Source organism: Pteronotus mesoamericanus, unplaced genomic scaffold (genome assembly GCF_021234165.1).
Source record: "Pteronotus mesoamericanus isolate MK-2021 breed Mesoamerican mustached bat unplaced genomic scaffold, CSHL_Meso_final contig_269, whole genome shotgun sequence".
Lineage (NCBI taxonomy): Eukaryota > Metazoa > Chordata > Mammalia > Chiroptera > Mormoopidae > Pteronotus > Pteronotus mesoamericanus.
This window is the reverse complement of record NW_026555114.1, coordinates 1,313,840-1,339,044: the sequence shown is the minus strand read 5'-3', so window position 1 is coordinate 1,339,044 and position 25,205 is coordinate 1,313,840. Positions and strand designations below refer to the sequence as shown.

The following is a 25,205-nucleotide window of genomic DNA, read 5'->3' as shown; positions in this document are numbered from 1 at the left end:
GATTAGCCTTGTGCATATGTATTTTTCTATTGTTAGAGGTGCTGCTGTTCTTTATTTTAGACCTCTTCAAATCAGTCCCTCAAACTATGAAATTTTATTCTGGTGACAGAAATTTTTTTTTGTAAGTGTTAGAGATAGCGTATGGGAAGGACTGGGTTGGTGAGCACTGGCTGAGACATGAATTTATTCCTTTCAGGGAGTAATAAAACCAAGCTGCCCTATTTAAAGAGCTGAACTTCTGTTGTCTTGTGGAAACTGCTTCCTACCTCACTTTTTAAGCTTGTTTTCTTTTTTCTTTTTCTGGTGATTTTCAGGGAAGAAACTTTTTGGTGAAGGCTACAGTGGACTGGAATATGATTATCGAGGTCTCATTAAACTTTACAACTCCATTGGAAATTATGAGAAAGTGTTTGAATATCACAATGTTCTGTCTAACTGGAACCGGTTGCGAGATCGACAGTATTCAGTGACCGATGCTCTTGAAGATGTCAACACCAGCCCCCAGTCTACTGAAGAAGTGGTGCAGTCCTTCCTGATTTCTCAGAATGTTGAGGGACCGAGCTGCTGAGGCATGATCTCAGTTAACTAATTTACCTTTTCCCAGATTCCAGGGAATTCATACTGTGAAATCAAAACCATGTTGTTTTTTGGGGCTGGAATTTGCATTGAAACACTGGTCCAGTCCATTGACCCTATTTGGGTGATCCCTATCTCGCAGAGTGTCTGTAGGTATAAGCATATATTCAGTTATATTCAGCATGTACCGCATGTATAAGTAGTCTGGCCCATATTTTCCACTTAGTAGAACAAACAACAGGAAATCTTTTTTTTTCTTTTTAAAAAATATTTCATTTTGCAGAAAGCCTGAAAGAAAAAAAGAACCCCTAAATAAAACTATTTAAGAGTTTAAGAGTTGCATTCTTATTATGTAAGGATGATTTTAACAACTTTTTAACATATAATTCTTCCTTGTGGAGGTATTCAATACTGTACTGTAAAGAAATTTCATGGGGAAAATCTTTATATGCAGTATAGAAAAATTAACAGATGTACTAATAGAAGAGGGATATCCTGGCTTAGGTTTGGCTACCTGACCCAGAGAAGTGGATACAACCACTCCAGAGCTCCAAGGGAAGGGAAAGGCAGTCAGATTCTTCTGTACTGGACCAGTGTGGATCTGTAAGTAATAGAAAAGCTGATAGGCCAGCAGTTTTAACTCTTGGTTTTTGTTTTCTTTTCTCTTGGTACAACAATGCAAGATGCTGTGATAACATTTGCTAAGGACCAGGAGAATCTAAAAAGGACCAGCCTCATGTAGAAAGGGTTAAAGGGTTATTTGGACCAGAGGCTTTAGATGATTATTTTAGCCCCTGAGTTTACTTTTAACAGTAGAATGATTACATTTAGATGTATAATGAAAATTAATAATGCAAAAATTATATTCATGTAATAGACACCAAACTAGGGCAATTTGGCAATTTAAGTGACATAGCTTTAGTCAAGGTACACAGGTGGCAGTGCCATAAGCAAGTCTATAAGTATCTGCTGCAGCCATCCCCCTCATTTTAAATGTTACCCCAATAATCAGTGCAGTTAACAAGTATACTGGCTAAGAGTAATGGAATTTCTCTTGTCCAGATGGGAATTTTAGGTTACTATATGGTTTATGGGGCTTAACAGAAAAATGAATGCCCCCTAATAAGCAGGTCTTAGAAATATTTCATTTTTATGATAATAGTACAGCTTGGTCATTTTATTTGAAATTCAGGAATCAAATGGAAAAATCCCCTAATATATCTATTTCACTAGGTTGTCTTTCTCTTTATTGGGTTTTGATTTTTTTTTTTAAGTCAGGTTATTTAATGTTGAGGTAATATTCAAATTTGAGAAGTGTGACATGTAGCAATCCAAGAAACTAAAAGGTCTTTTGCTGTTACCTCAGTTCTTATTATAGTGGCCTATTTGGTGCCTCTATAGTTAAGAATCAGGGTTTTCCCCCCTATTTTCAGGGGCTTATGACTTGGCTGTTGGAGATGTTATTCCTGGCTAAGTGCTTGGAGTAGTCTATGGGTGAGTGGATGTGTGTTGAGTTTTCGTTTTCTTTAAACATGCATGTTGGGGTGGGAGGGGGGAGAAAAATCTGAACTGTTCTCCGCATTCAATACAGAAAAAGTAATTGGGTATTTCAGATAAATTTGATTTTAAACACTTTTGAACTTCCCAAATATAACCTTGTTTAAAACTGTCTTTTGCAGTCTTGTTAGTTATGAGCCAGTATTTTTAAGTCCTTGGGATGGGATTGATTGGGGAGGCACTTAAAGAGATGATGCAGGCCCAGATTTTAAGATTATAACTATGTGATTTCAAAACCTGAGTTTATTCATTGAATTGAATTATTTTCTTTTTAATTTCTAAAAGACTACATTGGCACACCCGCACCTCCCCACTCCCAGTTAATTGCAATATGATTCCAAGAGGCACCTCTTTATTAATTACCAAACAGTCTGTGTGACCAAGGACTAACATCTTTAAGTTACTCAGCTCTATCCTCATGGGCCTATATATTTAATACCTCCAAAGATATTTTCAGGATAGGCTTTGTATACTTTTGTTGGTTATTTAGAGTCCTGTGGTATGTTTGTGGTATAGGAATGTCATGGTAAAATGTTTTTCAATAAATATTTTGAAACTTATGTTTTCATATGAAGTTTTTTTTTTTTAATCTATATTTTTTGGTTTTGTGCACATATAACATTTCCTAGGATAAAATCAAGCAAATGACTTAAGGCCTCATTCAGTCTGAGCTTAATTTAGCTCACATTCTGTGATAAAGCAACATGATATTAGGTGCCTAGGATCACAGGGTGGTAATGTTAAGTGACAGCCAGTTTTCTTTAAAAAAAAAAAATTATTGGTAGTTTTTCTTTATTACTACTACTTTAATGTAGTTTTCTATAAATCCATACACTTTGATCTAATGCAAATACACTAGATTGAAAAGAGAGATTACCAGTTTCTGTTAGTGATGTAACGTAAGATGTTGCTTATGGTTTTAATGAAGAATAAATACCCTGATAATTTAAAGTGTGGGATTTATCCTTTTAGTAGAAATGTTTAGGATAAGTGAGAGAGGTAAATGTCACCATGATTTCTGGGGTTAAAAAATCTCAGATGAAGAGGAAAATAAAATTTACTTCACAACAGCCAATAGCTTACACAAAATTTTCTCATATGGTAGGATTGTGTGTAAGGAAGCCTAGACCAACTTTGAGATTTTTCTGGAAGTTCAGCAAAGTAATGTTAAAGAAGGGGCCTTTGGTCTCATCTGACTTCCGTTTCTTTTCTCTTACCCAGTCTTTTTCCTAAAGTTCAGTGCTACTCAAGTTGGGTGCATTAGAGAGCTCTATAATACTCATGGGCCACATGAGTAGTCAGTCACCTCTGCATTCGATTTAATGGAGCCAGTTGGGTTTTTAGAACATAATTTTTATGGGTCCCCAAAAAGCTGACTCTGCTGAAAGCATTAGGATCCTTCAAAGCTCTGTCTCTGCTTAAGAATGAATCAGCATTGCTTTGTAATAACCCCACTGTAGTAATTCCAGGATGCTTTCATTTATAAAAATAAAATATTTGACAAAGACCTTTTTTCCTAGGCTTTTTGCGAAGAGTTCATTATAAGGTGAAAATTAAGTCCAGAGGCTGCAACCTTATAAATAATGAGTTGCCATTTGGCTGTTCCTTAGAGTGCAAACAGCATGATGAACAGTAAACAGGCCTGAAACATGATTGAGGTTTTGACCATACTTTTGAAAGAATGGTTTGCTAAGTAGCAAATGCAATTAACTGCCAATTAGTTTTTATTTTTTTCCCCAGAATATTGTATCCTTGATGCTTCTAAACTATCCTTTTTCTGGATTGGCAGAGTTACTACTGGAAAAAATACATACTTATAATTAGTGCAAACCTTTTTTAAGAGGTTTATTTTTGCTTTAAAATTAACATATTTCGTCTCTTGGTTTTGGAAAACCTCAGATCTTGCTAGGAAATCCTTTTTCTTTTCTTTTTTTAATTTGACATTTGGATTAATCTCTGGCGTGAACACTAGAAGTTGTATTGCCCACAAATCTCAGGAATGTTTTAGGCAGAAAACTGGTTTTACCCTGTTGGAGATCTGAAGGAGTGTACTTTAGGATTTATTAAATAATGCCCTTCTTTCATTGCAATCCTAGGTATCAATAGCATGAGTGGCCTTAGTGAGTTTGTTGAAGTGTACATTTTTTCAAAAGTAAAGTTTAAGATTAAAATATATGCTATATATAGATATCTAGAAAACTTGGTTTGTGGTGCATAAGTGTTGGATCACTAAATAACTGTTGCAGGTACCATTTGTGTAACATTACTCATTTCTGTATATTCCTTTTATGGGAAGATATGTTGCCACGGTAACTGAAACTTTTCAATTTAGTTCTACTTTTATGATGTGAATGAATGCTACATTTTATTAAATATTACCAGGTCAGTACTATTTTTATACTTTATTAAGCAACAGGGGATTTTAGTTTAATAGACTCAAAATAAAAAGCTCTTAATGAAACAATTAAAAGCAAATCACTAACAATTCTTTACATAAAAATCCCCACTAATAGTGCCACAGTAATTTCTATAGAAATATCTAAGGTCATTGATTTTTTTAAGACAATTCTTCATTGTGTCAGAATGACCTTTCATATCATCCTTATCACAAACTTGTAGTACCCACCATTTTTTGTAACCATTAAACCATACTAAGTATGTTTGTAACCAGCATTGTGATATATTCTGTACTTGTATTGCTAAAAATGAATTATTGACCTAATAAATATAGTGTTCCTGCATTCATAGTGTATCTGTTTCCAATTTAGTTTGATACTTTTGATTGGGACTTGGGATTGTTTAAACATTGCAAACTTTTTATTAGAGAATAGTGCAAGAGAAACAGTAGGAACTAGAGTAGAAGTGCTCTTGTTCAAGAAAAGTAAGGTGTATGGCAGGAGAGGCACATGGGAACGGTATTTGGAAAGGGTGCACAAGAAGGTACTTTGGAAGAGACAAAGCACTACATTAATGCAGGGGATTTTTTAGACTTTACAAGAGTAACTGCACCATTTTTCCCCCTACCCTTTTAACTGTAAAAGGCTGAAAATGGGTGATGAGACCAGGTGAATTCTGCTGGCTTTCCTAGTGGAGAAAACCCTGGATTTGGGTTACAGTTCCATCTCTGCCTCTGAACAGTGGGAGTTTGAGATATGAATCATAAGCCTCTTTGCGTTTCATTTCCTCATATGAATGGTGAGGTCAAATTCAGTATTTCAAACAAAAATCCTCCATGAAACATGAATCTTACTCTTGAAACAGTCACACGATATAAAACAATTTTTAAAAATTATAAAGAAAATTAATCAACATTTAGACAAAAATCCCACCTGACTTGGAACAGCCAGTACTGGCTTCATCACCCTGCCTCCTTCAGTGATACTGAATTTTTACATTTTTCCTTTTACACCTGCACGACTATAAACATGGTGTTCTCATGGAATGCCACTTCCTCCATAAAGTCTTATCTGCGAAGCTCAGTGGACAAGAGAAACTTCCCTTAAGGCTTAAGTTGCCTCCTCTTGGTACTTACACAGCATCTTATTAAAGCTTTGTTAAAGCCATTAACATATAATTTTCAAAATTAAGACTAATTCCAGCTCATATATTTTGTTGATTTGTGCATTTATTTAACTAAGCGTAGAGTTTACTCTGTAACATTATTCTAGTGTTAGCAAATTATACCCACTTTATATATATGTTTCTACAGTTTGAAAATTCAAGGCAAACTCACGTTCATTAGGATGTTAGTGCGTTATTGGTAGGGAGGTAAAATGGCACATCTGCTTTAGCAAACAGTAAAGTGGTTCCTCAAAAAATTAGAATTACCGTGTGATTCCACAATCCCTCATATAATTATATATCTAAAAGAATTAAAAGCAGGATTCAAATGAATAATCAACACCCATGTTCATAGCAATATTTATAATAGCCAAAAAGTGGAAGCAACCCAAAATGTCCATCAACAGATGAATGGATAAAAGAAATGTGGTATATACAGGGGTGGACAAAATAAGTTCACAGTTTTGAGTACATGAAACAGTTTAGTCTTGTAGTATTTTCCATACAAACAACTATAATAAACCTACTTCTGCCCCACTCTGTACATTGAAATATTCAGCCATAGAAAGAGGAAATCTGACACTTGTTGCAACATGGATGAACCTTGAAGGCATTATGCTAAGTGAAATAAGCCAGGCACAAAAGGAAGTGGGGAGAGTAAATATTGTATGATTCCACTTATGTGAAGTATCTAAAATAGTCAAACTCCTAAAAACAGACAGTAGAATGCTGGTTGTCAGAGCTAGGAGGAGGAGAAAATGGGGAATGGTTGCTTAATGGGTATAGAGTTTCAGTTTTGCAAGATGAAAAAGTTCTGGAGATCGGTTGCACAACAATGAATATAATTAACGCTACTGAACTGTACACTTACAAATAAGGTAGTAAAGTTGAGTTACCACTTTTTTAATTTTAGGGCAAAGGCTTTCAACTTGCATAAGCAGTTAAATCAGATCATGATATGTAAAGTTTGAAGAAATCTGATCATTTAAAGAGAGGGAGAGAAATATTGATGTGTGAGAGAAACATCAGTTGATAGATTGCCTCTTGCATGCCTGCAACCCAGGCATATGCACTGACTGGGAATCAATGGGCGACCTTTTGGTTTGCAGGCTAGCGCTCAATCCACTGAGCCACACCAGCCAGAGCTCAACTGCGATTTATTTCTGAATTAGAATACTGATGTAGCATGTAAAATTCTTGTTCAGCATAGACTCAGGCTTTGTTTTTCACTCAGTGCTACTTAAATACTAGTTTGAGTATTTTTCTTTCCTTTATTGGCTGTGACCCATTGCCAGACCACATTCTGCATCTGGTGTGTTGGTATCAGAGGAATCAGATTTCTCTACACCTAACAGAAAAGAAAAAAAAAAAGACACTTGGCTGCTTTTTGATAAATGAAATTTAGTTAGTATATGTTTGATCATGCAAATCAAGTCTTTAACTTGTACTTTTTAGACACATGATTTACCTAAAGGCAGATTTTGTCAGCAGTTGGAAGTTCTAGGAATGCAGGGTGAGTAAAGTGAGAAAGAAGACTTCAGAGGAGCTGCGTTTTACCAGCTATGGAGTCAGATTACTCCATGAATAACTGAGCTTGGCCCCTCATCTGTCCAGTGCAACGGACACTACCTGTCTTTTGTATTATTATGAAGATTAAATAAAATAAATGAGAATTCTGGTCAAGATGGCAGCTTGGGCAGACATGGCTCACTTCTTCACACCACATCAAAATTACTACTAAAATAAAGAACACCCATCACTCAGAACCATTAGAAACTGAGTTGAATGGAATTCTGACAACTATGGAAGAAAAGAAATCACATCCATTGAGACTGGTTGGAGAGGCACAGAAACAGAATGGGCTAGACCCTCACCCACAAGTGATGGATAAAAATTTGGGAGGGATATCTCGGGAGCAAGAAGTCCCAGACCCACACTACTCTCCCCAGCCCAGGGTTCCAGTACCACAAACGTAAGCCCCCATAACTTCTGGCTGCAAAAACCAGTGGGGATTGAATTGATGGAAAAAACTAAAGTCCCAAGCAGTTTCTCTCAAAGAACTGACACATGGACTCACCTACTCAGAATCACTCTCTCTCAGCCCCAGCACTGGGGTAGCTGCTTGAAAAGCTACCCCAGTGATGGGGTATATGGGGAGGAAATGAAGTGTCTGGCATCAAGGCAAGCGAAGACCATTGTCCCTTTGCTAAATCCTCCCCTCACAGAGCTGGCAGGATGGTGCCATATCTGAAACTCACCAACCTGGCTAACACTAACCTGCTGTGAAGATCCCCAGAGACTCCACCCCACCCAATTTACAGGCCCACCCAAGCTGCTTTTCCACGTGAATGGTTGGTCTTGACTCATGCTTCACAACTTTGTAGATCCTATCAAACAAGCAACAGATGGCCTCAGTGAGCCCCAGGCCTGGCACTAGCAGCAGCCAGCCTAGATTCACAGTTTGGCTTCACCTGGGAATCTCCAAACCCAGCACAAGCAGCAGTCATCTCAGATTGCTTTATCAGTCAGGCAGGGTGGCCCTGGGCAAAACACAGGTAGAGGCTGACCTTGGCTAGCACCACCAGGGAAACTCCAGGGCCAGTTCACCCCATGGACAGCTACAGAGCATGTTGGAGTACCACTGTCCTGCCCCTGCACAGCTGATCCTCAATGGAGGATGGAGGTTGGTGGTAAGTGGTCATAGCCTATCCTTGCAGCTGACTGGCCTGGGTAAATCCCTCCCATTGATCTGCCAACAGCAACTAAGGCTCAACTACAAGAGGAAGGTATACTCAGCCCACATGAAGGGTGCACCTCAAATACCCAGCTTGGGTGATAGGGGAGGCTGTGCCACTGGACCCTGCAGAATACCTACTACATTAGGCCATGCTACCAAGACATTAAGTCATAGCAGCTCTACCTAATACATAGAAACAAATGCAAGGTGGCTGCCAAAATGAGGAGACAAAGAAGCATAGCCCAAATGAAAGCAGATCAAAACTCAAAAAAAAAGAGCTAAACAAAATGGAGATAAGCAATCTATCAGATGCAGAGTTCAAAACACTTGTTATAAGCATGCTCAAGGAACTTAATGAGGACCTCAACAGCATAAAAAGATCCAGTCAAAAACAAAGGATATACTAATTGAAATAAAGAACAATTTACAGGGAAACAACAGTAAATTGGATGAAGCCAAGAATCAAATCAATGATATGGAGCATAAGGAAGCAAAAAACAACGAATCAGAACAAGAAGAAGAAAAAATAATCCAAAAAAATGAGGATAGTGTAAGTAGCCTCTGGGACAACTTCAAGAAGTCCAGCATTCGCATCATCAGGGTGCCAGAGGAGAAGAGAAAGAGCAAGAAATTGGAAATCTATTTAAAAAAAAATAATGAAAGAAAACTTCCCTAATTTGGTAAAGGAAATAGACATGCAAATCCAGGAAGCAGAGAGAGTCCCAAACAAGATGGATGCAAAGAGGCCCACTCCAAGACGCATCATAATTAAAATGCCAAAGGTTAAAAATAAAGAATCTTAAAAGCAGCAAGAGAAAATAAGTTAGTTACCTACAGAGGAGTTCCATAAGACTGTCAGCTGATTTCTCAAAAGACACTTTGCAGGCTAGAAGGAATTGGCAAGAAGTATTCAAAGTCATGAAAAGCAGGGACCTATAGCCAAGGTTGCTCTACCCTGCAAAGATATCATTTAGAATCAAAGGGCAGATAAAGAGCTTCCCAGACAAACAAAAAACCTAAAGGAGTTCATCATCACCAAACCATTATTATATGAAATGTTAAAAAGGACTTATTTAAGAAAAGATCAAAACTATGAACAATAAAATGGCAAAAAATACATATCTATCAACAATTGAATCTAAAAAACAAACTAAGCAAACAAAAAGAACAGAGATGGAATCATGGATACAGAGAGCATTTTGATGATTGCCAGGTGGCAGGGGAGTGTGGGGGAATGGGTGAAGATGTGACGGGATTAAGAGGCACAGTAATCCCTATTGATATATAAGAAGGTAGTTATAGACTAGGCATGGGGATGTAAAGTACAGTATAGGAAATGGAATAGCCAAAGAACTTACACGTATTACCCATACACATGAACAATGGTGAGGGGATTGCCTGAGGGAGTTCGAGGAAGGGATGTTGAGTGGAGGGGAGGCAAAGGGACAAAATCAGGAAAACCATAATAGCATAATCAATAAAATATAATTATAAAAAATGAATGTAATGCCTAGGTTGGTACTAGGCCCATCATAGACACTATGAATGTTAATTTCTCGCTTCCTCCTCCCTTGCTGGAGGGTTATGGAGGGGAAGTAAGAGGAGACTGAAAACTCCAGTTTTACTGAATATGTGATTCCATCTGCCAAGATGGCACCTGTAAGACTCAGCTAGCGCTCAGCACTAGTAATTTTCAGGGTTTTGATAATAAGCTCCTTGGTTTCAGGTCAGGTTTGTGGAGGAGGAGCTTTAGATAGATCTTGTCCTTTCGAAGCTTACGTCTAATGACAAAGAAGTCATTTCAGGTAATAAAGGGAGGAGTCTCAGAAAAAAAGGAGGTGGAGGAGGAAGCCTATAAAAGCCAAACATTTCTGGGAAGCTCACAGCTCACTAGGACAAACCCAGGACAGAGTGGTAGTGTGGACAGGCTCACTCAAATCTGAGGCTGCCCTGGGCCCTCACAGGTCTCTCTGCCCGTATGGACACCCATATCCATTCCCCAACTTCTCCCTGAGGGACTGCTTGTTGTATCCCAGAAGCATCTCTAGTGTGGTTGAGGGTACAGGCTCTGGAACTGGACTGGAATTTCACAGCTGCCACTTACTAGCAAGACAGCACCTACAACTTTGGGAAGACAGCAGTTCCTTGCCTCTGGTTGTCTCGAAGCGATAGATAGCACCAGGCTCTCTGGCTACAGATTCTCAGGGCCAACTTGAGATTTTAGGAAGCTACCCTCCTGCACCAGAAGTTAATTATACCACAAAGGGGAAAATAAAAAGATTTAAAATATGTTAAATGAGGTCATACAAACATTAGGGGAAGTCCCAAGAAGAGACTATGGGATCCCTTTCCTCCCCTTATTTTTCATTTCTAAAAGTTTTACTTGATTCTTTATTTGATTCTTTTACTCTTCTCCTATCATACCCTGTTTGGTTGTTGTAGTATCTTTTTCTCCTTTTTCATAAAAACTGAACCCTACATGAGGTAGATTGATGGGCCAGAACAGAATGTTCAGAAGTAGACTCAAATAAATCAGGAATTTAATATATAACACGGATGACATTTCATATCAGTGTAGAAAAGATGAATTTTTCCCTACACGGTATCTTATAAATACATTCTGCATGTGTAAAGACAACTGTTTAACTATCTGAAAAAAAAAAACTGGATTCTTATTATAAATCTTAAACCAAAATTAATGTCAGCTGGACCAAAGATTTAAATGTAAAAACTGAAACCCTAGAGCTAGAAAAGCCCTTTCAATGTCATGTAGGAGCCATAAAAAGAGGTACTGATCATTTAACTACATAAAATAGAAAATGCCTGAGTGTGCAAAGGAAAAATCATAAAGACAAAACACAGGGCATGGAGTCAGAAGACCTGGAAAGTCAAGATCTCATTTCAGCTGCGCCAGCCCCTAAGCCCTTATTTTCTTCTCTGAAATGGGGAGAAGCCTCCCTCACAGGTTTAATATGAAGATCCTCTGAGAATGGATGCAAAGCACTTTGCCATCTCTCCTGAGTCACATGCATTTGTGGCAGTGTTATTATGCCAAGGAGACCATCATGTCACGCCAGTCGCCTAGAAGGGGAGTGCATCAGGCAGTAGTCAGTCGTTACAGCAGTGGTCAAGAGTCTCTCCCTCTTAAGCCTTTAGGGAAAGTATCCTTTCTTCTCTAGGAGGATGGTCCTTCTTGGGGGCTGCCTGGTCTGGCCATCACAGAAGCGTTTGCTGTAGGGCATGCCTACCCATGAGGCAGTGTAGGTCGAGGGTGATTTGGGGGTTTCCACCAAGGCTCCCCACCTCCAAGCAGCCTCCCCCAACCACCTGCTTCTCATGTCCTCAAGTCCACCTTAGAGAGGCGTACTTTGGGTAGAGATATCTTAACTAAAAATAGAAATGATCCCAGGAGAAGTAATGAACTGAGTCTTGCAGGTTATTTACATTTTGTGGACAATGTTTTGGTGGCATGTTTGTGTCACTGGTGTGTGGGAAGTGCGCTGGCCTGGGGGTCATCAGGTCTTAGTTCTAGTGCCACTTCTGGTGTTGACTTCCTGTACAACGTTGGGTAAGTCACTTTTTTTCTTGTGCTTTTATTTCCCCTCTGAACCAGGAGGTGGTTAGATTAAATGCTCTGTTTTGGTTCTTTCATTCAGTCATTCATTCATTCTACAAATGTTTGTTAAGTACCTTCTATGCACTGGGTACTGTTGTGGTTGTTTGAGATACAGCAATGAACAAAACAGACAAAAGGTATGCCTTTTGGGAACTTATATTTTAGTGGGAGGAGACCAGGAATAAATAAGAAATATAATCATAAACTAAATTATCTAATATTTGAGGGGTTTAAGTGCTTTAGGGAAACAAAAACAGAGTAAGGGATCTTTAAATTGTGGGGGGGTGGGTACTGGAATTTAAGACAGGCAGACATGCTAAGCTGCTCTGAGGAGGTGACATCTGAACGAAGATTTGAGAGCAATTAAGGAGTTAGCTAAGCAGGTGTCTTGAGGAAGAACATTCCAGACAGAGGAAACAGACAGTGAAAGGCTCTGAGGTGGGAGTATGTTTGGCAAGTATGAGAACGCAAGGATGAGGGCAGAGAAATAACACAATAGACAGTAGGGGTAGAATTACAGGGAGCCTTATAGGCCCTTGGAAAGACTTAGACTTTTAATCTGCATGAGGTGAAGAGCTGTTGGGGGGGTTTCTTTGTTTCAATACTTTATTTCTTAGAGCAGTTTTAGGTTCTCAGCAAAACTGAGCACAAAGTACAAAGATTTCCTGTACTTTGCATAGGCTCCTCCACCATCCACATCCTGCATCAGAATGGTACATTTGTTACAATTGATGCACCTACATTGACACAGTATTACCACCCAGCAGTTCATAGTTTACACTAGTGTTCACTCTTGGAGTTTGCATATTGTATGGGTTTGGGCAAACATATCCACCATTCTAGTATCATTCTAAGTATTTTTGCTGTCCTAAAAATCCTGCATGCTGTTGGAGGACTTTCAGCAGAGCAATGTCAAGTGATCTACTCTTTTGGAATTCTGAGGTCCTACTGAATTTGAGGAAAGAGTTAAGGGCACCAAAACCATGTCTCACCTAGTGCACATTTTGCCTTCAGGCCTTCTGATTTGTCTGGAAGGATGCTATGAAGCTTCCCCACTTCCTGGTCTGCATCTCTGGAGTACACCTGCCCTGGCTGGAAGAGTAAATTGAGTCCCATAACACCTCTAGGTGGCAGTGCTGCCTCACACACAGGGGACAGCTCCCTATTTTGGTTTGTACCCAGAACAGCCAGCACTTTTCCTGGGACCTGCTTGCCCTGGTCTCACCGTCAGGGATCACCCAAGCGAGGCGGCTCCAGGCCCGTGCCTTAGCAGTCTCGTCTTGGCTCTCCTAAGGGGTGTAAGGCGCAAAGAAAGGTCTGGGCTGCCCGCTCCTTTCCCTATTTATGCTTCCCTGTACTTGTTCTTCAAGTCTAGATTGATATTCATTTTGCATTTTTAAGTCTTTGATGATATTCATTCCTGAATAAAATCAAGAGGAGGAGAAAGGGTCACACGTATTTGTTCTGGTCCCATCCGTTCCAGGGCAGCCCTGGGAACTGTATGCTGCTGCCTCGGGCAGAGCTCTGGTTCTCCTGTGTTTTTGGAAAATGATTGGGCCTGTTTGCCCTCCTGGAGTTGAGCTTGACCACCATCTACCTGGTCTTTCTAGCTAGAAACAATGTGTCCTCATCACTCCTACCCTTCCTCCCTCCCTCCTGCCCTTTCTCCTCTCCCACATCTATCACTGAAAATGGTCAGTTTTAACTTATGTAATCACACAAATTCACCCATCCCGCCTTTATGCACATCTATCTTGCCTTTGTATACCCAAGGGTAGCAAATACTAAAGCGTCAAACAGGTGATGATGACAGAATGGAGAAGACCAAAGTGTAAGGCAATACGGAGTGGAGGGGTCAGTGGTGAACTGGAAGGAATATAAATGAAACTGAAGTTTAACTACTTCTCAGTCCTAGCCAGATGTTGTCCTGTGAAAAGGCAGGTTCAAGTGTGGCCAGTTTTTCAAAGCCAGAAATCTGTTTTTGTTGTTCACCAATGGTCTGAATTCAGCACGCAGGCTGCCGATATTTGGCTGCTGGTTTGAATCACCATCATAGAGAAAATCTGATGTTGTTTCCTCTTTGGTCTGCCTCTGCTCTCACTTCCACACATTTTGCTCGCAGCCTCCAGAGCATCTCCCCAGTACCCAAGTCAGAACAGCCCATTCCATTGCTTGACACCTCCCTTGCCGCTGCCCTCCTCCGCCCCCAGGTTTCTTCCCACAAGACGAAGTCCAGATAATTCAGGAGGGCTGCAGACTGACCACTCAGAGCCCAGGCCCACTCTACTTCCCCTTGCTCCTCCCCTCCCTCCCCGACCTCCCGCAAATGCACATGAGCTCCTTTGTTACTTCCCTGAGGCCTCTCCCTGGACCCTGTATTCACCCTGGTGTGATGTCTTTTTACATGCGTCTCCCCACTGGGCAATGATGGTCCTTCACACAAGTGACCGCCTCTTATTCATCTGTGTATGTGGGGGGCACCTGCACAGAAGGTGGCTGGCAGATTTTTTTGTAGTATAAAATTTTTATATTTAGAATTAGCCACCAGTACTCAGTTTAGATGATCCCAATTTTGTTGGCAACACCCAAAGCATCATAGTCTCGAGCCAGTTGAGCATATGCCTTTTCTTCTCCCCATCAGGTCTGATCAGGGCATTGATCTTGGCCACAGCAATGTCATAGAGCTTCTTCACAGCGTGTCTGATCTGGTGCTTGTTGGCCTTGACATCCACAATGAACATAAGCGTATTGTTGTCTTCTGTCTTCTTCATGGCTGATGCGGCAGTCGGGGAATTTGATGATGGCATAGTGGTCAGCTTGTGTCTCCTGGGGGTGCTCTTCTGAGGATATTTAGGCTGCCTGTGGAACCCCACTGTCTTTGGCCTCCAGAAGGTGGGTGACATGTGGATTTTCTTTTTTTGTGTGTGTGGCTTTGGATGCCTTTTAGCACTGCTTTCTTTGCCTTCAAAACCTTTGCCTTGGCTTTGGCTTTGCGAGGGGCAGGAGATTCCTTCTTCGCTTTTGGCACCATCTTTGTGAAAAGCATATTTTTTAAATAAATTGGAAAATGGATGAATGATGGTTGTTAGCCAAGTAGAGCTGTCATAAGGATGTTTATTTCCCACACCATTATACATAATTAAGACCCAAGTGTCCTTTTGATAAAGACAATTTTCTTCTTTCTCCTCCTGGGTCCCCATCTCCCTAGGTACAGAAGTGTTGACACCTCTGTCCCAGCCAGGTCTTCTTATGGGCTGGTCTCTGGGGTTTCTGGGACTTCCTTAACCCCCTTGCTCTTGCATTTTGGTTTTTTAGGAAGTTTTCTTGAGGAACCTGAAAAATGGAAGGTCAGAGACAGTTCTGGTGACATCACAGACACTAAGAGAATCTCTGTCTGTAACATTCAGGGGATGTGGTAGGGATCTAAAGGAAGTACAACAAAATCTTATGTCCAACTTATATCCCTCATTCTTTTCTCACAGAAATCTGCAGGGTAGGGAGATGGTATTACCCCGATTTACAGATGAGGGATCCTACCAGCCAGAGAGTGAGGAAAGGCCTCCCCAAACCCTGAGGCAAGTCCGGAGCACAGTCGAGACCAGACCCGTGTTTCTTGACATCTGGCTTCAGACTCTGATTCCTCCCCACACCTATCTCCCGGTTTCACGTCCCAGTTCCTAGGACTTTGCTGATAGATTGCTTGCAAACACTATTGCCATTGTTTCATTTAAGAATTGACTTATGAACATAGTGCCAGAGAAACACCATGCATGTTACTTTTAATCGCACGGGTAGACCTCAGCTCCATCATGGTGGGTCCACCAGATACAGTATGTGTTATGTAGCATAGATGTGAAGAACGTAACCTTATTTCTAATGTCTCCCAGCCAAAAATTAATTGTTTAACATGAATTCATCCAGACTTTTGATCTATAGTCCTGTTTTTAGAGGAGCAAACTTAAAAGGTGCCAAAAGGAATAAACAAGAAAAAAGCAGAAAGTGGAACACTCCGCCAAACAATAGCCTGGTCTCTTCAACAGGTCAGGGAGTAAAAATGGGGTCTTTGTTAGGGTAGAAGAGACTTAAGACACATAAGCAGGTGAAATGCATGAAGTTTGGGAAACCAGTGCAAAAAACATCTTTGACTACTGGGAAAAATTTGAATATGGAGTATTTCATCTACTAATTAGATGAAATAAAAATATTGACATGGAAGATTGACACAATTAACTGAAAAAAAGCAAGTTCAAGTCAAAAGTATATACATTGTGGTCTCATTTTGGTTGACATATGTGTTTTATATGCATAAAAACATTTCGAAAGTGCTGGCAGTGGTGATGATAATGTGATGTTTATATTTTCTTATTTTTGTTTATCTGTATTATCTAATTTTTATGATATGCTTATGTTTGTAGTAATACAATGTTATTTTAAGAATTGCATGAGAGCCAAACTTCTTAACCTACCACCCCAGCCTTTTCCCTTGCTCCCCGAGTCCTGCACTTCTCCAGCCTGCTCTGCTATTCACTTCCAATCCCAGCCTCTGCTCATTACCTCTCGCCCCTGCGCACCTTTCCTCCCACCTCCTCTCCCCTCTTCCCCACTCCCTTTCTTTATTCCCTTTCTTTAAAGCCTGTCCCAAATGTACCTCCTCCAGACAGCCTGCCCTACCCTTTGCCCTAAGACCTCAGATTGCTAATTGACAAAAGGCAGATGATAATACCTATCTCATTGGGATGCTGAAGGGGTTAAGTGACATTCCCAGATAAAAAGCACCTGGTACAGGGAGTAGCCAGGTGAAAAGCCTGGAGCTTATTTTTCCTCATCTGATTCATGGACTACGTGGTCTAGATCGTCTTAATGACGGAATGGCCTTCACTTCCTTGTATGCTTCATTCCACCAATTTCAACTGCAGTCACAAGGACCAGGGGCCACCCAGAGCCCAGGCAGGACTCTGGGTCTCAGTAGCTGCCTCACCCATGCCCACCCGCACCCAACCTGTTCTTTCTTACTCTGCTCTCCCACTCAGTCCAGCTGTGACTAGCGGACAAGGCCCCGGGGGCTGCTGGTGCGCGTTAGCCTCAGCCAGCTCCAACTTCAGAGGAAACACCCTGGGTCCAACTTAAGACCAAGCTCTGAAGCTCTAGGCAACCTTGTTTGCCTTCACTTTCTGCCCCAGTGGCTAAGTAAGAACAGCTAACTGTGGCCCGAGAGGCCAGTTCCAGAAAGGTGAGGGGCAGGTGGCTCCAATGTCTCTCTGCGCCTCAGTGCACAGGAGGGGTCATCTTAGGTTCCAACCTTGGCTGGGACCCCTCCCACGGAAGAGATGTGTCCCCTATTCCTACAGCTTCTGGAAGTTCAGAGTCAGGCAGTGCAGTCATCGCTGAGGCCAAAGCAACTGGGAAGGCCATTCCCGGGCCATCTGGCTGGACTTCTCCCAGTGGGAATGAACCCCTTCCTGAGCCCATACCCCACCCAACACCTAGAGTGGGTGTCCTGCTGCTGCTCAGACACTTCTAGGAGTTCCCATTTGTGGCCACTAGAAACAGCCTCTGCTCTGCTTCTGGTCAGGTGGGAAAGTGCCTTTGCTGAAATCTTAACTGAAAAATGAAGAATTCAAAATTGTATCATGAGACCTCCAGGGGAAATGACACAGAACCCCGAAGGGAACCCACCGAAACATTGGCCGCCATGGCCTCTGGGTGATGGCTGACTCTCCCTCGTTTGATGTATACTTACCTGTGCATCTCAAACTTTCTGTAATGGGCATGGCTGCCAGGAGGGGAATGAAAAGAGGGGAAAAAAGTAGAGAAAGGAAAGGAAAATGGACAGGAAAAGAAACGCAGGGGTGAAGACGGAAAGGAAGAGGCAAGTGTCAGGGTGCTCCAGGTTGGACCACGCAGGCTCTGCTCGCAAGCTCCCTCTTCCAGGCACTCCCCCCACACCTAGTGGGCATTACCTCTCCTGAGGTGGGTGCCACATCTTGGCTCCACCAGTAGGGGGGCCTCGCCACCTGGGGCCTGCATCTTGGACAGCCTCTCCTTCATGCCACTAATGTTGTTGTGCAGCCCCCAGGCGCTGCAGAGCTTGGGCAGAGAGTCTTCCTGGTTGGCCAGCAAGGAGTTCTCCAGAGCATCCAAGGGCAAGAATGTTGCCTGCAATGGAGCCATAGTGTTGAGAAGAGTGTGGAGAAGAGGGGTCCTTGTTCCATAGTGCCATCCACGCCCTTGCTGGGGAACTGCTGCGGTCTGGCTGCACCAAACACCTGACTACCCGGAAGGATGGAGCGTCACAGATGTGGGAGGGAAAGGATCATGGAGACATGGAGGCCAGGCTGCCAACTGTCTCTTCTTGGGTGGTTCTTTACTTTGAGATAAGTTGTCTATTTCTTTTTTGAGTTATAGCAGTGTCTTATGTGTTTGTAGTGAAGCAATTTTTAAAAAATCCCTTGCAAAATTAAAATTGATAGCCTGAAAATACCTTTTGAAATTTTCCTGGCCAGTGAAATCCAGGAATCACTAAAATACAACAGCAGCTCCTGGTATTCAGAGAAGGGATCCCTGAACCTATCCATCCATTCATGTTCAGAGGAAGAAACGGAGGCCCAGAGCAGGGACGGATCTGGTTAAAGCTGTACAGCTGGAGAGTTGGAGGCGGGGGTGGGGGGGTCTCAGGTGTGGTTAGAGCGGGGCTTCTCTCTGTGCCAGATTGTTTGAATCCACCTCTCTGAACCCTACTTGCTATGTGGTCTGGATCAAGTTACTCTATCTCCCTACATTTGGCATCTTAATTTACACGCTGAGGACAATAATTCTAATTACCACTTAGGGTTACTTTTGAAGATTACCAGAGGGAACATAAAGTATCTGGCACGTAGAAAGTATTACCTATGATTATTATTTTGGAACAGGTTCTCAAAGTGTGTGCTGTGAACCCCTGGGGGTCCTTAAAATATTTTGACCTCCCCAGACCCCCTGCAAAGTGGGGCCCACTCTAAAGCGTGAGAGAGAAACCAACAGATTCTAATGTAAGCTAGTGTGAAAAGTTCATGGACACAGATCTGAAAAGGCTACAAATTGTATGATTCCAACTATATGGCACTCTGGAAAAAGGCAAAACTATGGAGACAGTAAAAAGGTCAGTGGCTGCCAGGGGTTTGGTGGGAAGGAGGGAGGGAGAATAGATGTAACATCAGGGTGGGGGAATAGGGCAGCAAAACTGTTCTGTATGATACTATAATGGTGGGTACATGTCATTATACATTTGTTGAATCCTATAAAATGTACAAAACACAAAGAATATATCCTAATGTAAACTATGGACATTATAAGTTAATGATGTACCAATATTGGCTCAAAAATAATAACAAATGTACTGCTTTAAGTCAATATGCTAATAATAAGTAGGCATAGGAGGGAGTGGTATATGGGAACTCTATACTTTCCACTCAATTTTTATGTAAACCTGAAACTTCTAAAAAAAAAAGTCTATTTTAAAATGTTAATTAATATGGTTTCAGATTCCGCATTGCAATTAAGTAACTGTCACTGGTTGAGGTTTGGTGTGGTATCAAAGAAAAATATCCACAATTATTTGAAAATACTAATAAACTACTTCTCTCTTTTCTAATTATACAACTGTATGAAGCTTGGTTTTCTTCACATACTTCAACCAAATTAGTATGTGCTAAGAGATTGATTACAGGAGCTGATAGGAGAATCCAGCTGTCTTCCGTTAAGCCAGATCCTACAGAAATTTGTAAAAATGTAAAACAATGCCACCCTTCTCACTAACTTATTTTGTTTTGGAAAATATAGCTATTTCTCATAAAAATTATTTATGTTAATTATGTGATTGACTACTTGCTTTTATTTTTAAATGGATTAGTAGATACATATTTTGAATTTTTCTTTAACTTTAATTTCTAATAGCAAAAATATCGATAGATACAACCTAGAGAAACAAATGCTTTGGGGAAGTTCTCAATGATTTTTAAGAGGGTATAAGTGACCCGAGACCAAAATATTTGAGAATCACTGGTTTTGATAAAGCCAGGCCAGGCTCTGTCGGTAGTGCCAGAGCCTTCCCTGAGCTGGCTGTGCCTTTCTGCCAGGCCTCAGCCATCCCCACCCAAGGCTCAGAGGCATGTGTCTTGCTCCTGTTAACATTAGTGTGTGGGTATAGAGGGTGAATAAATATCAAGAACTGGAAGATGAGTCTCTGTCCTTTTCAGCCCCAGTCTGGGCTCTCACTGCAGGTGTGAAGTTAGGGGCAGAGAGGGTTTTCTCAGGCAGCGGGCTGTGGAAAGGGCTGGGGGAGGGCTGGTTTTGTCAGAAGGCCCCTCGGTCCCCCGCCTCCCCACACAGCCCAAGAACACACCCGTCAAACCCTCAGCTGGGCCCAGGAGCTGTTTTCTTGAGTGTCTTACCAGGAACTTGGCGTTCTGGCTGTTCTTGGTGTACTTGTAGAGCTTGTGAAGCTGCTTTGCCTCCAACTCCGAGAAGAGGGAGACAAATCTCCAGAGCATCCTATAGGGGAGAAACTGGAAGCTGAGGGAGGCAGGGCACAGCCCCTGTCCCTCCAGCATTTGTCCTGTGGCCAAAACCCACTCAGGGAGAAATGAGCCACATGCTGCCTCCTTGGTTTTTGGTTGGGGACATGGAGAAGCAGGGATTTTCCAGACCTTGAATAGCCTGGCCTGGTGATGAGCACCCATACTACACAGTAGTTGTTCAATCAGAGGTTATTCTCCTCAGGGTCAGGAGAGTTTTTTTGCCCACTGTGTGTACAGCCGTAGAATCAATGCTGCCCTGAGTGACTGGAGAACCCTGTTCTTTCCACCCCATCTTTGCCATGCTCATTCCAGGATCCTGACTCTTTCACATAAAGGTGAAGGACTAGAGGATCTTGACTCAGGTGTGACCTTGAGTCTAGAAGTGATGACCCAGGAGTGGTGTAGTGGGAAGGGCAAGAAGGCTGCCCTTACTTCCTCCAGTGCTTCGTTTCCCAGGCTCGGCAGTAGTGCTTAAGAAAGGTGTTGATGTGGTCGCCTAGGACCACCAGGCTCTTCTTCATGTAGTTCAGCTGCTTCTTCTGGGGACGGTCCTTGGGCACGTTCAACTTTCGCAGGCACTTCTTTAATGGTCTTAGACATTCTTTACACTGAAGAGGCAACAGGTGAAGTGAGGGGCCATAGGAGAAAAGAAGAGGCAGATGGGCAGCCCCAAGTAAACAGCAGGCCAGTCCAGCTATAGCCCTTGGGACCCAGGAAGGATCACACGTTATGTGAGGAAGCTCCAGTCAATGTCTTACCCCACACTTCTTTCCCGAGAGTGTGACAAATGATGCAATAAGCTATGGGTCTGAGGCCTGCCAATACCTGGCTCAGGTTTTCTGACCTGTGAGGAATGGGGAACAGGGTCCTGGGATGGCTCCTTACTCACAATTCTGAAGGTACACTGGTCCAGGCCCTTGGCATGGCTCACAAGTGAGTCTCCAGCAGGGATGGTGCTGGCGCTCCTCTCCAAGTGGGGTACATCCATCACCTGGGAGGAGGCGGGGGCAGTGGTCAGCCTGGGGCCTTGGGTGACTCCTCCTGAGAGGCAGTGCTGGACAACCACTGACCCAATCCCAGCCAAAGCCCTTCTCCATTTCCCCGATGACCCTTTCCTTGACCCAAGAGTGATACAAGTGAGCCCTGGGCAAAGAAACCCATCTCTGAGAACCCCTGCTTAGAAAACCTAGAATGCCCAGTCCATGTTTAAAAATAATAATTATAGCACACTAACCTGGCTAACTTTTCAAAGCACTTGATAAACATTAATTCATTTTATTCTCTCATAAATTCTTTAAGCAGATCTCAGTAACCCTGGTTACAGACAAGAGCACTAAGGCACCAAGGGATTTAAGTAACAACTCAGGGGAATGAGCGGAGATTCATTTACTCCTTCAGCAAACATTTACTGAGCGGCTAAGTCCCAGGCCCACTTCTTTCTATCCCTAACTGTTAGCCTCATGCCATGCTCATGGACACTCAGAAAAATGTGTGATGGAGAGAGTAATGATGAGAAGGAATTTTCTGACACCAGAAGTGTGGCAAAAAGTCTAATGAATGAAGACAAAGTGACTGTAAAATGAAACTTGAAGTCAGAGTTAGATTGACATGGCTGGATTTGCACCTGACCTTGTAAAAGCCTGTCAGAAATGTGAGCATTAATTCTTCCTGTGTTCAGGGAGAAGAGAGAAAATCCAGGCTCAGACCATTCTGAAGGGAGAGATCAGGGACTGGGAGGGAGCTGGATGGAGAGGGTACAAGACACGGGCTTCTCCAGCCCCCAGGGAGAGGGAGCTCAGGCTGATCAGCTTTATAAATATACCACACACACCACATAACCACACACATGTGTGTGCATACACACACAGGAGAGCCCCTGTGTCTTCATAACCAACACCATCTTACCAGAAATCTTCCCATCATCTTGCCAGTAATATATGTCCCTGATAAACATCTTTATGGATGAATTAACCTTCTCTTGTTCTTTTGGTTTCTTACTAATTCATGGACCTCACCAATTTTCCTTCTTCTCTTCTTCCTTGAATTTCATATGCTTTGCTTTCCCAAACAAGCCCATCAAGGACCCTCCTTTCCGCCCTCCCTCACATCTCCAGCCCTGCTTCACCTTCTCAAGTGGCCTGTCTCCTTCGCCTCCTGGCCCATCTGAGGACTCCATCTCAACAGGTGTGTTGGTGGGCTCCAGAGGCGCCTCCTCACGACCCGTCAGACTCTGATCTACTGCTTTTCTGACCTGAGTGTCTCAGGGAGTGAGCAAGTTGGTTCTAGAACCCGGGGTTAAAACCAAGGCAACTGCCAACACAGAGTCCAGCACCCCTCCCCCTCCCATGTCTGCATTCCTAGGGGTGGCCACCAGCCTTCTCTTTCAACTGGCAACTGGACTAGGGACGTGAGCAAGATGTGCTGGAAAGACCCAGGACTTTGTCCCAGTGCACAGCTGGCCAGGAGAGGCCGACATCCTTTTTCCCAAGAGGCTATCAGATGCTCTTGATTTGGAACACTGGTGAGGTGTTTACAGTCATTTTCCTGCAAGTGTACCATTCATATCTCCTTAGTTACACCGTGGACTCCCTGAGAGTGAGGACCGGGGTTTGTAACATTCCTTTTCGGATTCGGAACAAAGGACTAGAAGGTGCCCTGAGCGAACAGAATACAGTAAACCTCGGTTGAGCTAGAACTTCTCTTCTATCCCTGGTAGCCTCCAGGAAGTTCACAGGCCAATTGTGTAGGATGTTGGTTTGGTCATGTTTTTAGGGGTGTGTACAAAAATATTAGCCACCATTTATTATCTCAGTTAACTCACAACAGTCTTCTCTGGGGTAAGGTACCAGTAGTGATCCTATTTCATAGAAGAGGAACCCAGACTCAACTTGCCTTAGGTCCACAGCCACTAAGTGGGGCGCGGGGCTACCAGTCGGATTCGGACCGCTCTGGCTTTTCCCGCCTGCACCGCCCTCCACGGATCCGAGTAAGCGTCGCCCTGGCCTGCTTGGTATGCAGGTCCACGGGGCGCTCTCTCGAGGACGCAGCAACGGCGCCCCCTCGCGTTCTTCCTCAGAGCACACGGCAGGTTACTAAGACCGTTGCGGCCTCCGTTTATTTATTTAAACCACATCTCCTTCCTTGGAACGCTGTACTCCATTTCCTGGCCCTTGCCATCGTGTCTTCTGGGTCCAAGGTCTGGTTTTCCCCACCCGGTTTGGCCCTTTTTCCTCCCTTCCTTCGTGGGCACCGGGTGGGACAGCCATTGGCCAACAGGGCGCAAGCTGTGGCTTGGTTACTGCGGCTCTGTCGTCTACGGTATCCCCCTTCTCATCTGACCACAATACTCATGCATGATAGAGACTTTGTGGATCTTGACACACTTATGGGACAATGTGGCTTTGCCTCCAAACTGGGAGGTGTGTTCCCTGAGCATTCATTCGGAATTATTGTACAGCTATTAAGAAAGAAATTGGCAAGAGTGATGATGGGAAGGGGGCTCTCATATACTTTATTGGGATTGATAATTGGTAAACAATCTACGTAGTAATGCAAATGTTAAATGTGCATTCCCTTTGATATGCTTCTATGAATTAGTCCTAAGGAGAGAAGATGTATGTATGAGGGTCATTACAATGATGACAATTTAGAAACAACTGAAGTGTCATCAATGTGTGTTGCACTGGGCTCTGGTTCCTGGCAACCCTGTGAATGAGCGATGCCTACAATGTCCTGTCCTCTACAGCCCCTGCTCAGCTCGTGTAGGCTCCTGCCTGTGGCTTCTTTTATGGAGTTAATCCATCTCATATTTGGTTTTCCTCTTTTCCTGCTGCCTTCTATTTTTCTAGCATTATTATTTTTCCAAAGAACTCTGCTTCTCATGATGTGCCCAAATTAGGACAGCTTTGGTTTTGTCTCAAATTTGTTGTACCTCAATTTTCTTCATCTATAAAATGGAGATGATGACATAGGGCTGTTGTAAAGATTAAATGATTTAACAATATATGTAAAAGGCCTTAAACTAGTGTCTGCCACATATAAGAGCTCAATAAGTGCTAGCAATTATTACTACATTGTTTAAGAGGATTTTCCTTGATTAAATATCTCATACATGAACTCTTTATACATCTTTGGTGTGGCTAATACTTATTTTTTAGGTGACAGGGTTTCAGAATAATCAGCTTTGAAAGAGTAAAACTATACAATGGCCAGGAATAAACTTATTAAATGGCCAACATACACCTTTTAGGGGTACTAACCATTCCTAAACTGGGACTTTTGTGAGTGATTATTCTTTGTTTGGGGACTGTGAGACTGTGGTTAAGACGACCTGCCTTCTAGTTAAGTGTCCTTTACAAATTAGAAACATGAGAAGGTTGTTGGCAGCCCCTATTTTTAGAGTTTGTGTTCTAGGAGCACAATGATGGTGCTTCAAGGGAACCAATCCCAGTCTCTTTTGTTGTAAGAAGGCTGATGTACATCCTTTTCCCACAATTTCTCTAAAAGCCAAGCCACACTTACAGATGCCTTTAGTGTAGGAGATAACACAAGACCATTGAAAAGCTGTGGCTCACCATGGGCAAGTCTCTCCTCTCAACGAGTG

At 42.5% G+C, this 25,205-nt stretch overlaps 2 protein-coding genes and 1 pseudogene across 2 annotated transcripts in view; 1 reads left to right on the top strand and 2 right to left on the bottom strand.

Annotated features, from left to right (window-relative positions):
• Positions 1-4,868, top strand: part of APPBP2 (amyloid beta precursor protein binding protein 2) — a 44,249-nt gene extending 39,381 nt beyond the window's left edge. Inside the window, exon 13 of the mRNA XM_054574850.1 lies at positions 315-4,868. Coding sequence (XP_054430825.1) covers positions 315-568 — 254 coding nt within the window. The 3' untranslated portion in view covers positions 569-4,868. The remainder of the gene's footprint in view (positions 1-314) is intronic.
• A 9,735-nt stretch (positions 4,869-14,603) lies between these two features.
• LOC129071514 (60S ribosomal protein L23a-like) lies at positions 14,604-15,078 on the bottom strand (annotated as a pseudogene).
• A 216-nt stretch (positions 15,079-15,294) lies between these two features.
• On the bottom strand, positions 15,295-22,778 carry CHCT1 (CHD1 helical C-terminal domain containing 1). The gene is made up of 6 exons (XM_054574811.1): positions 22,728-22,778; positions 21,492-21,593; positions 21,035-21,210; positions 20,477-20,576; positions 18,008-18,203; positions 15,295-15,380 (listed from the first exon to the last, which is right to left on the bottom strand). The coding sequence occupies exons 1-6, from the start codon at positions 22,776-22,778 to the stop codon at positions 15,295-15,297; spliced, it is 711 nt and encodes a 236-aa protein (XP_054430786.1).
• Positions 22,779-25,205: the final 2,427 nt, after the last annotated feature.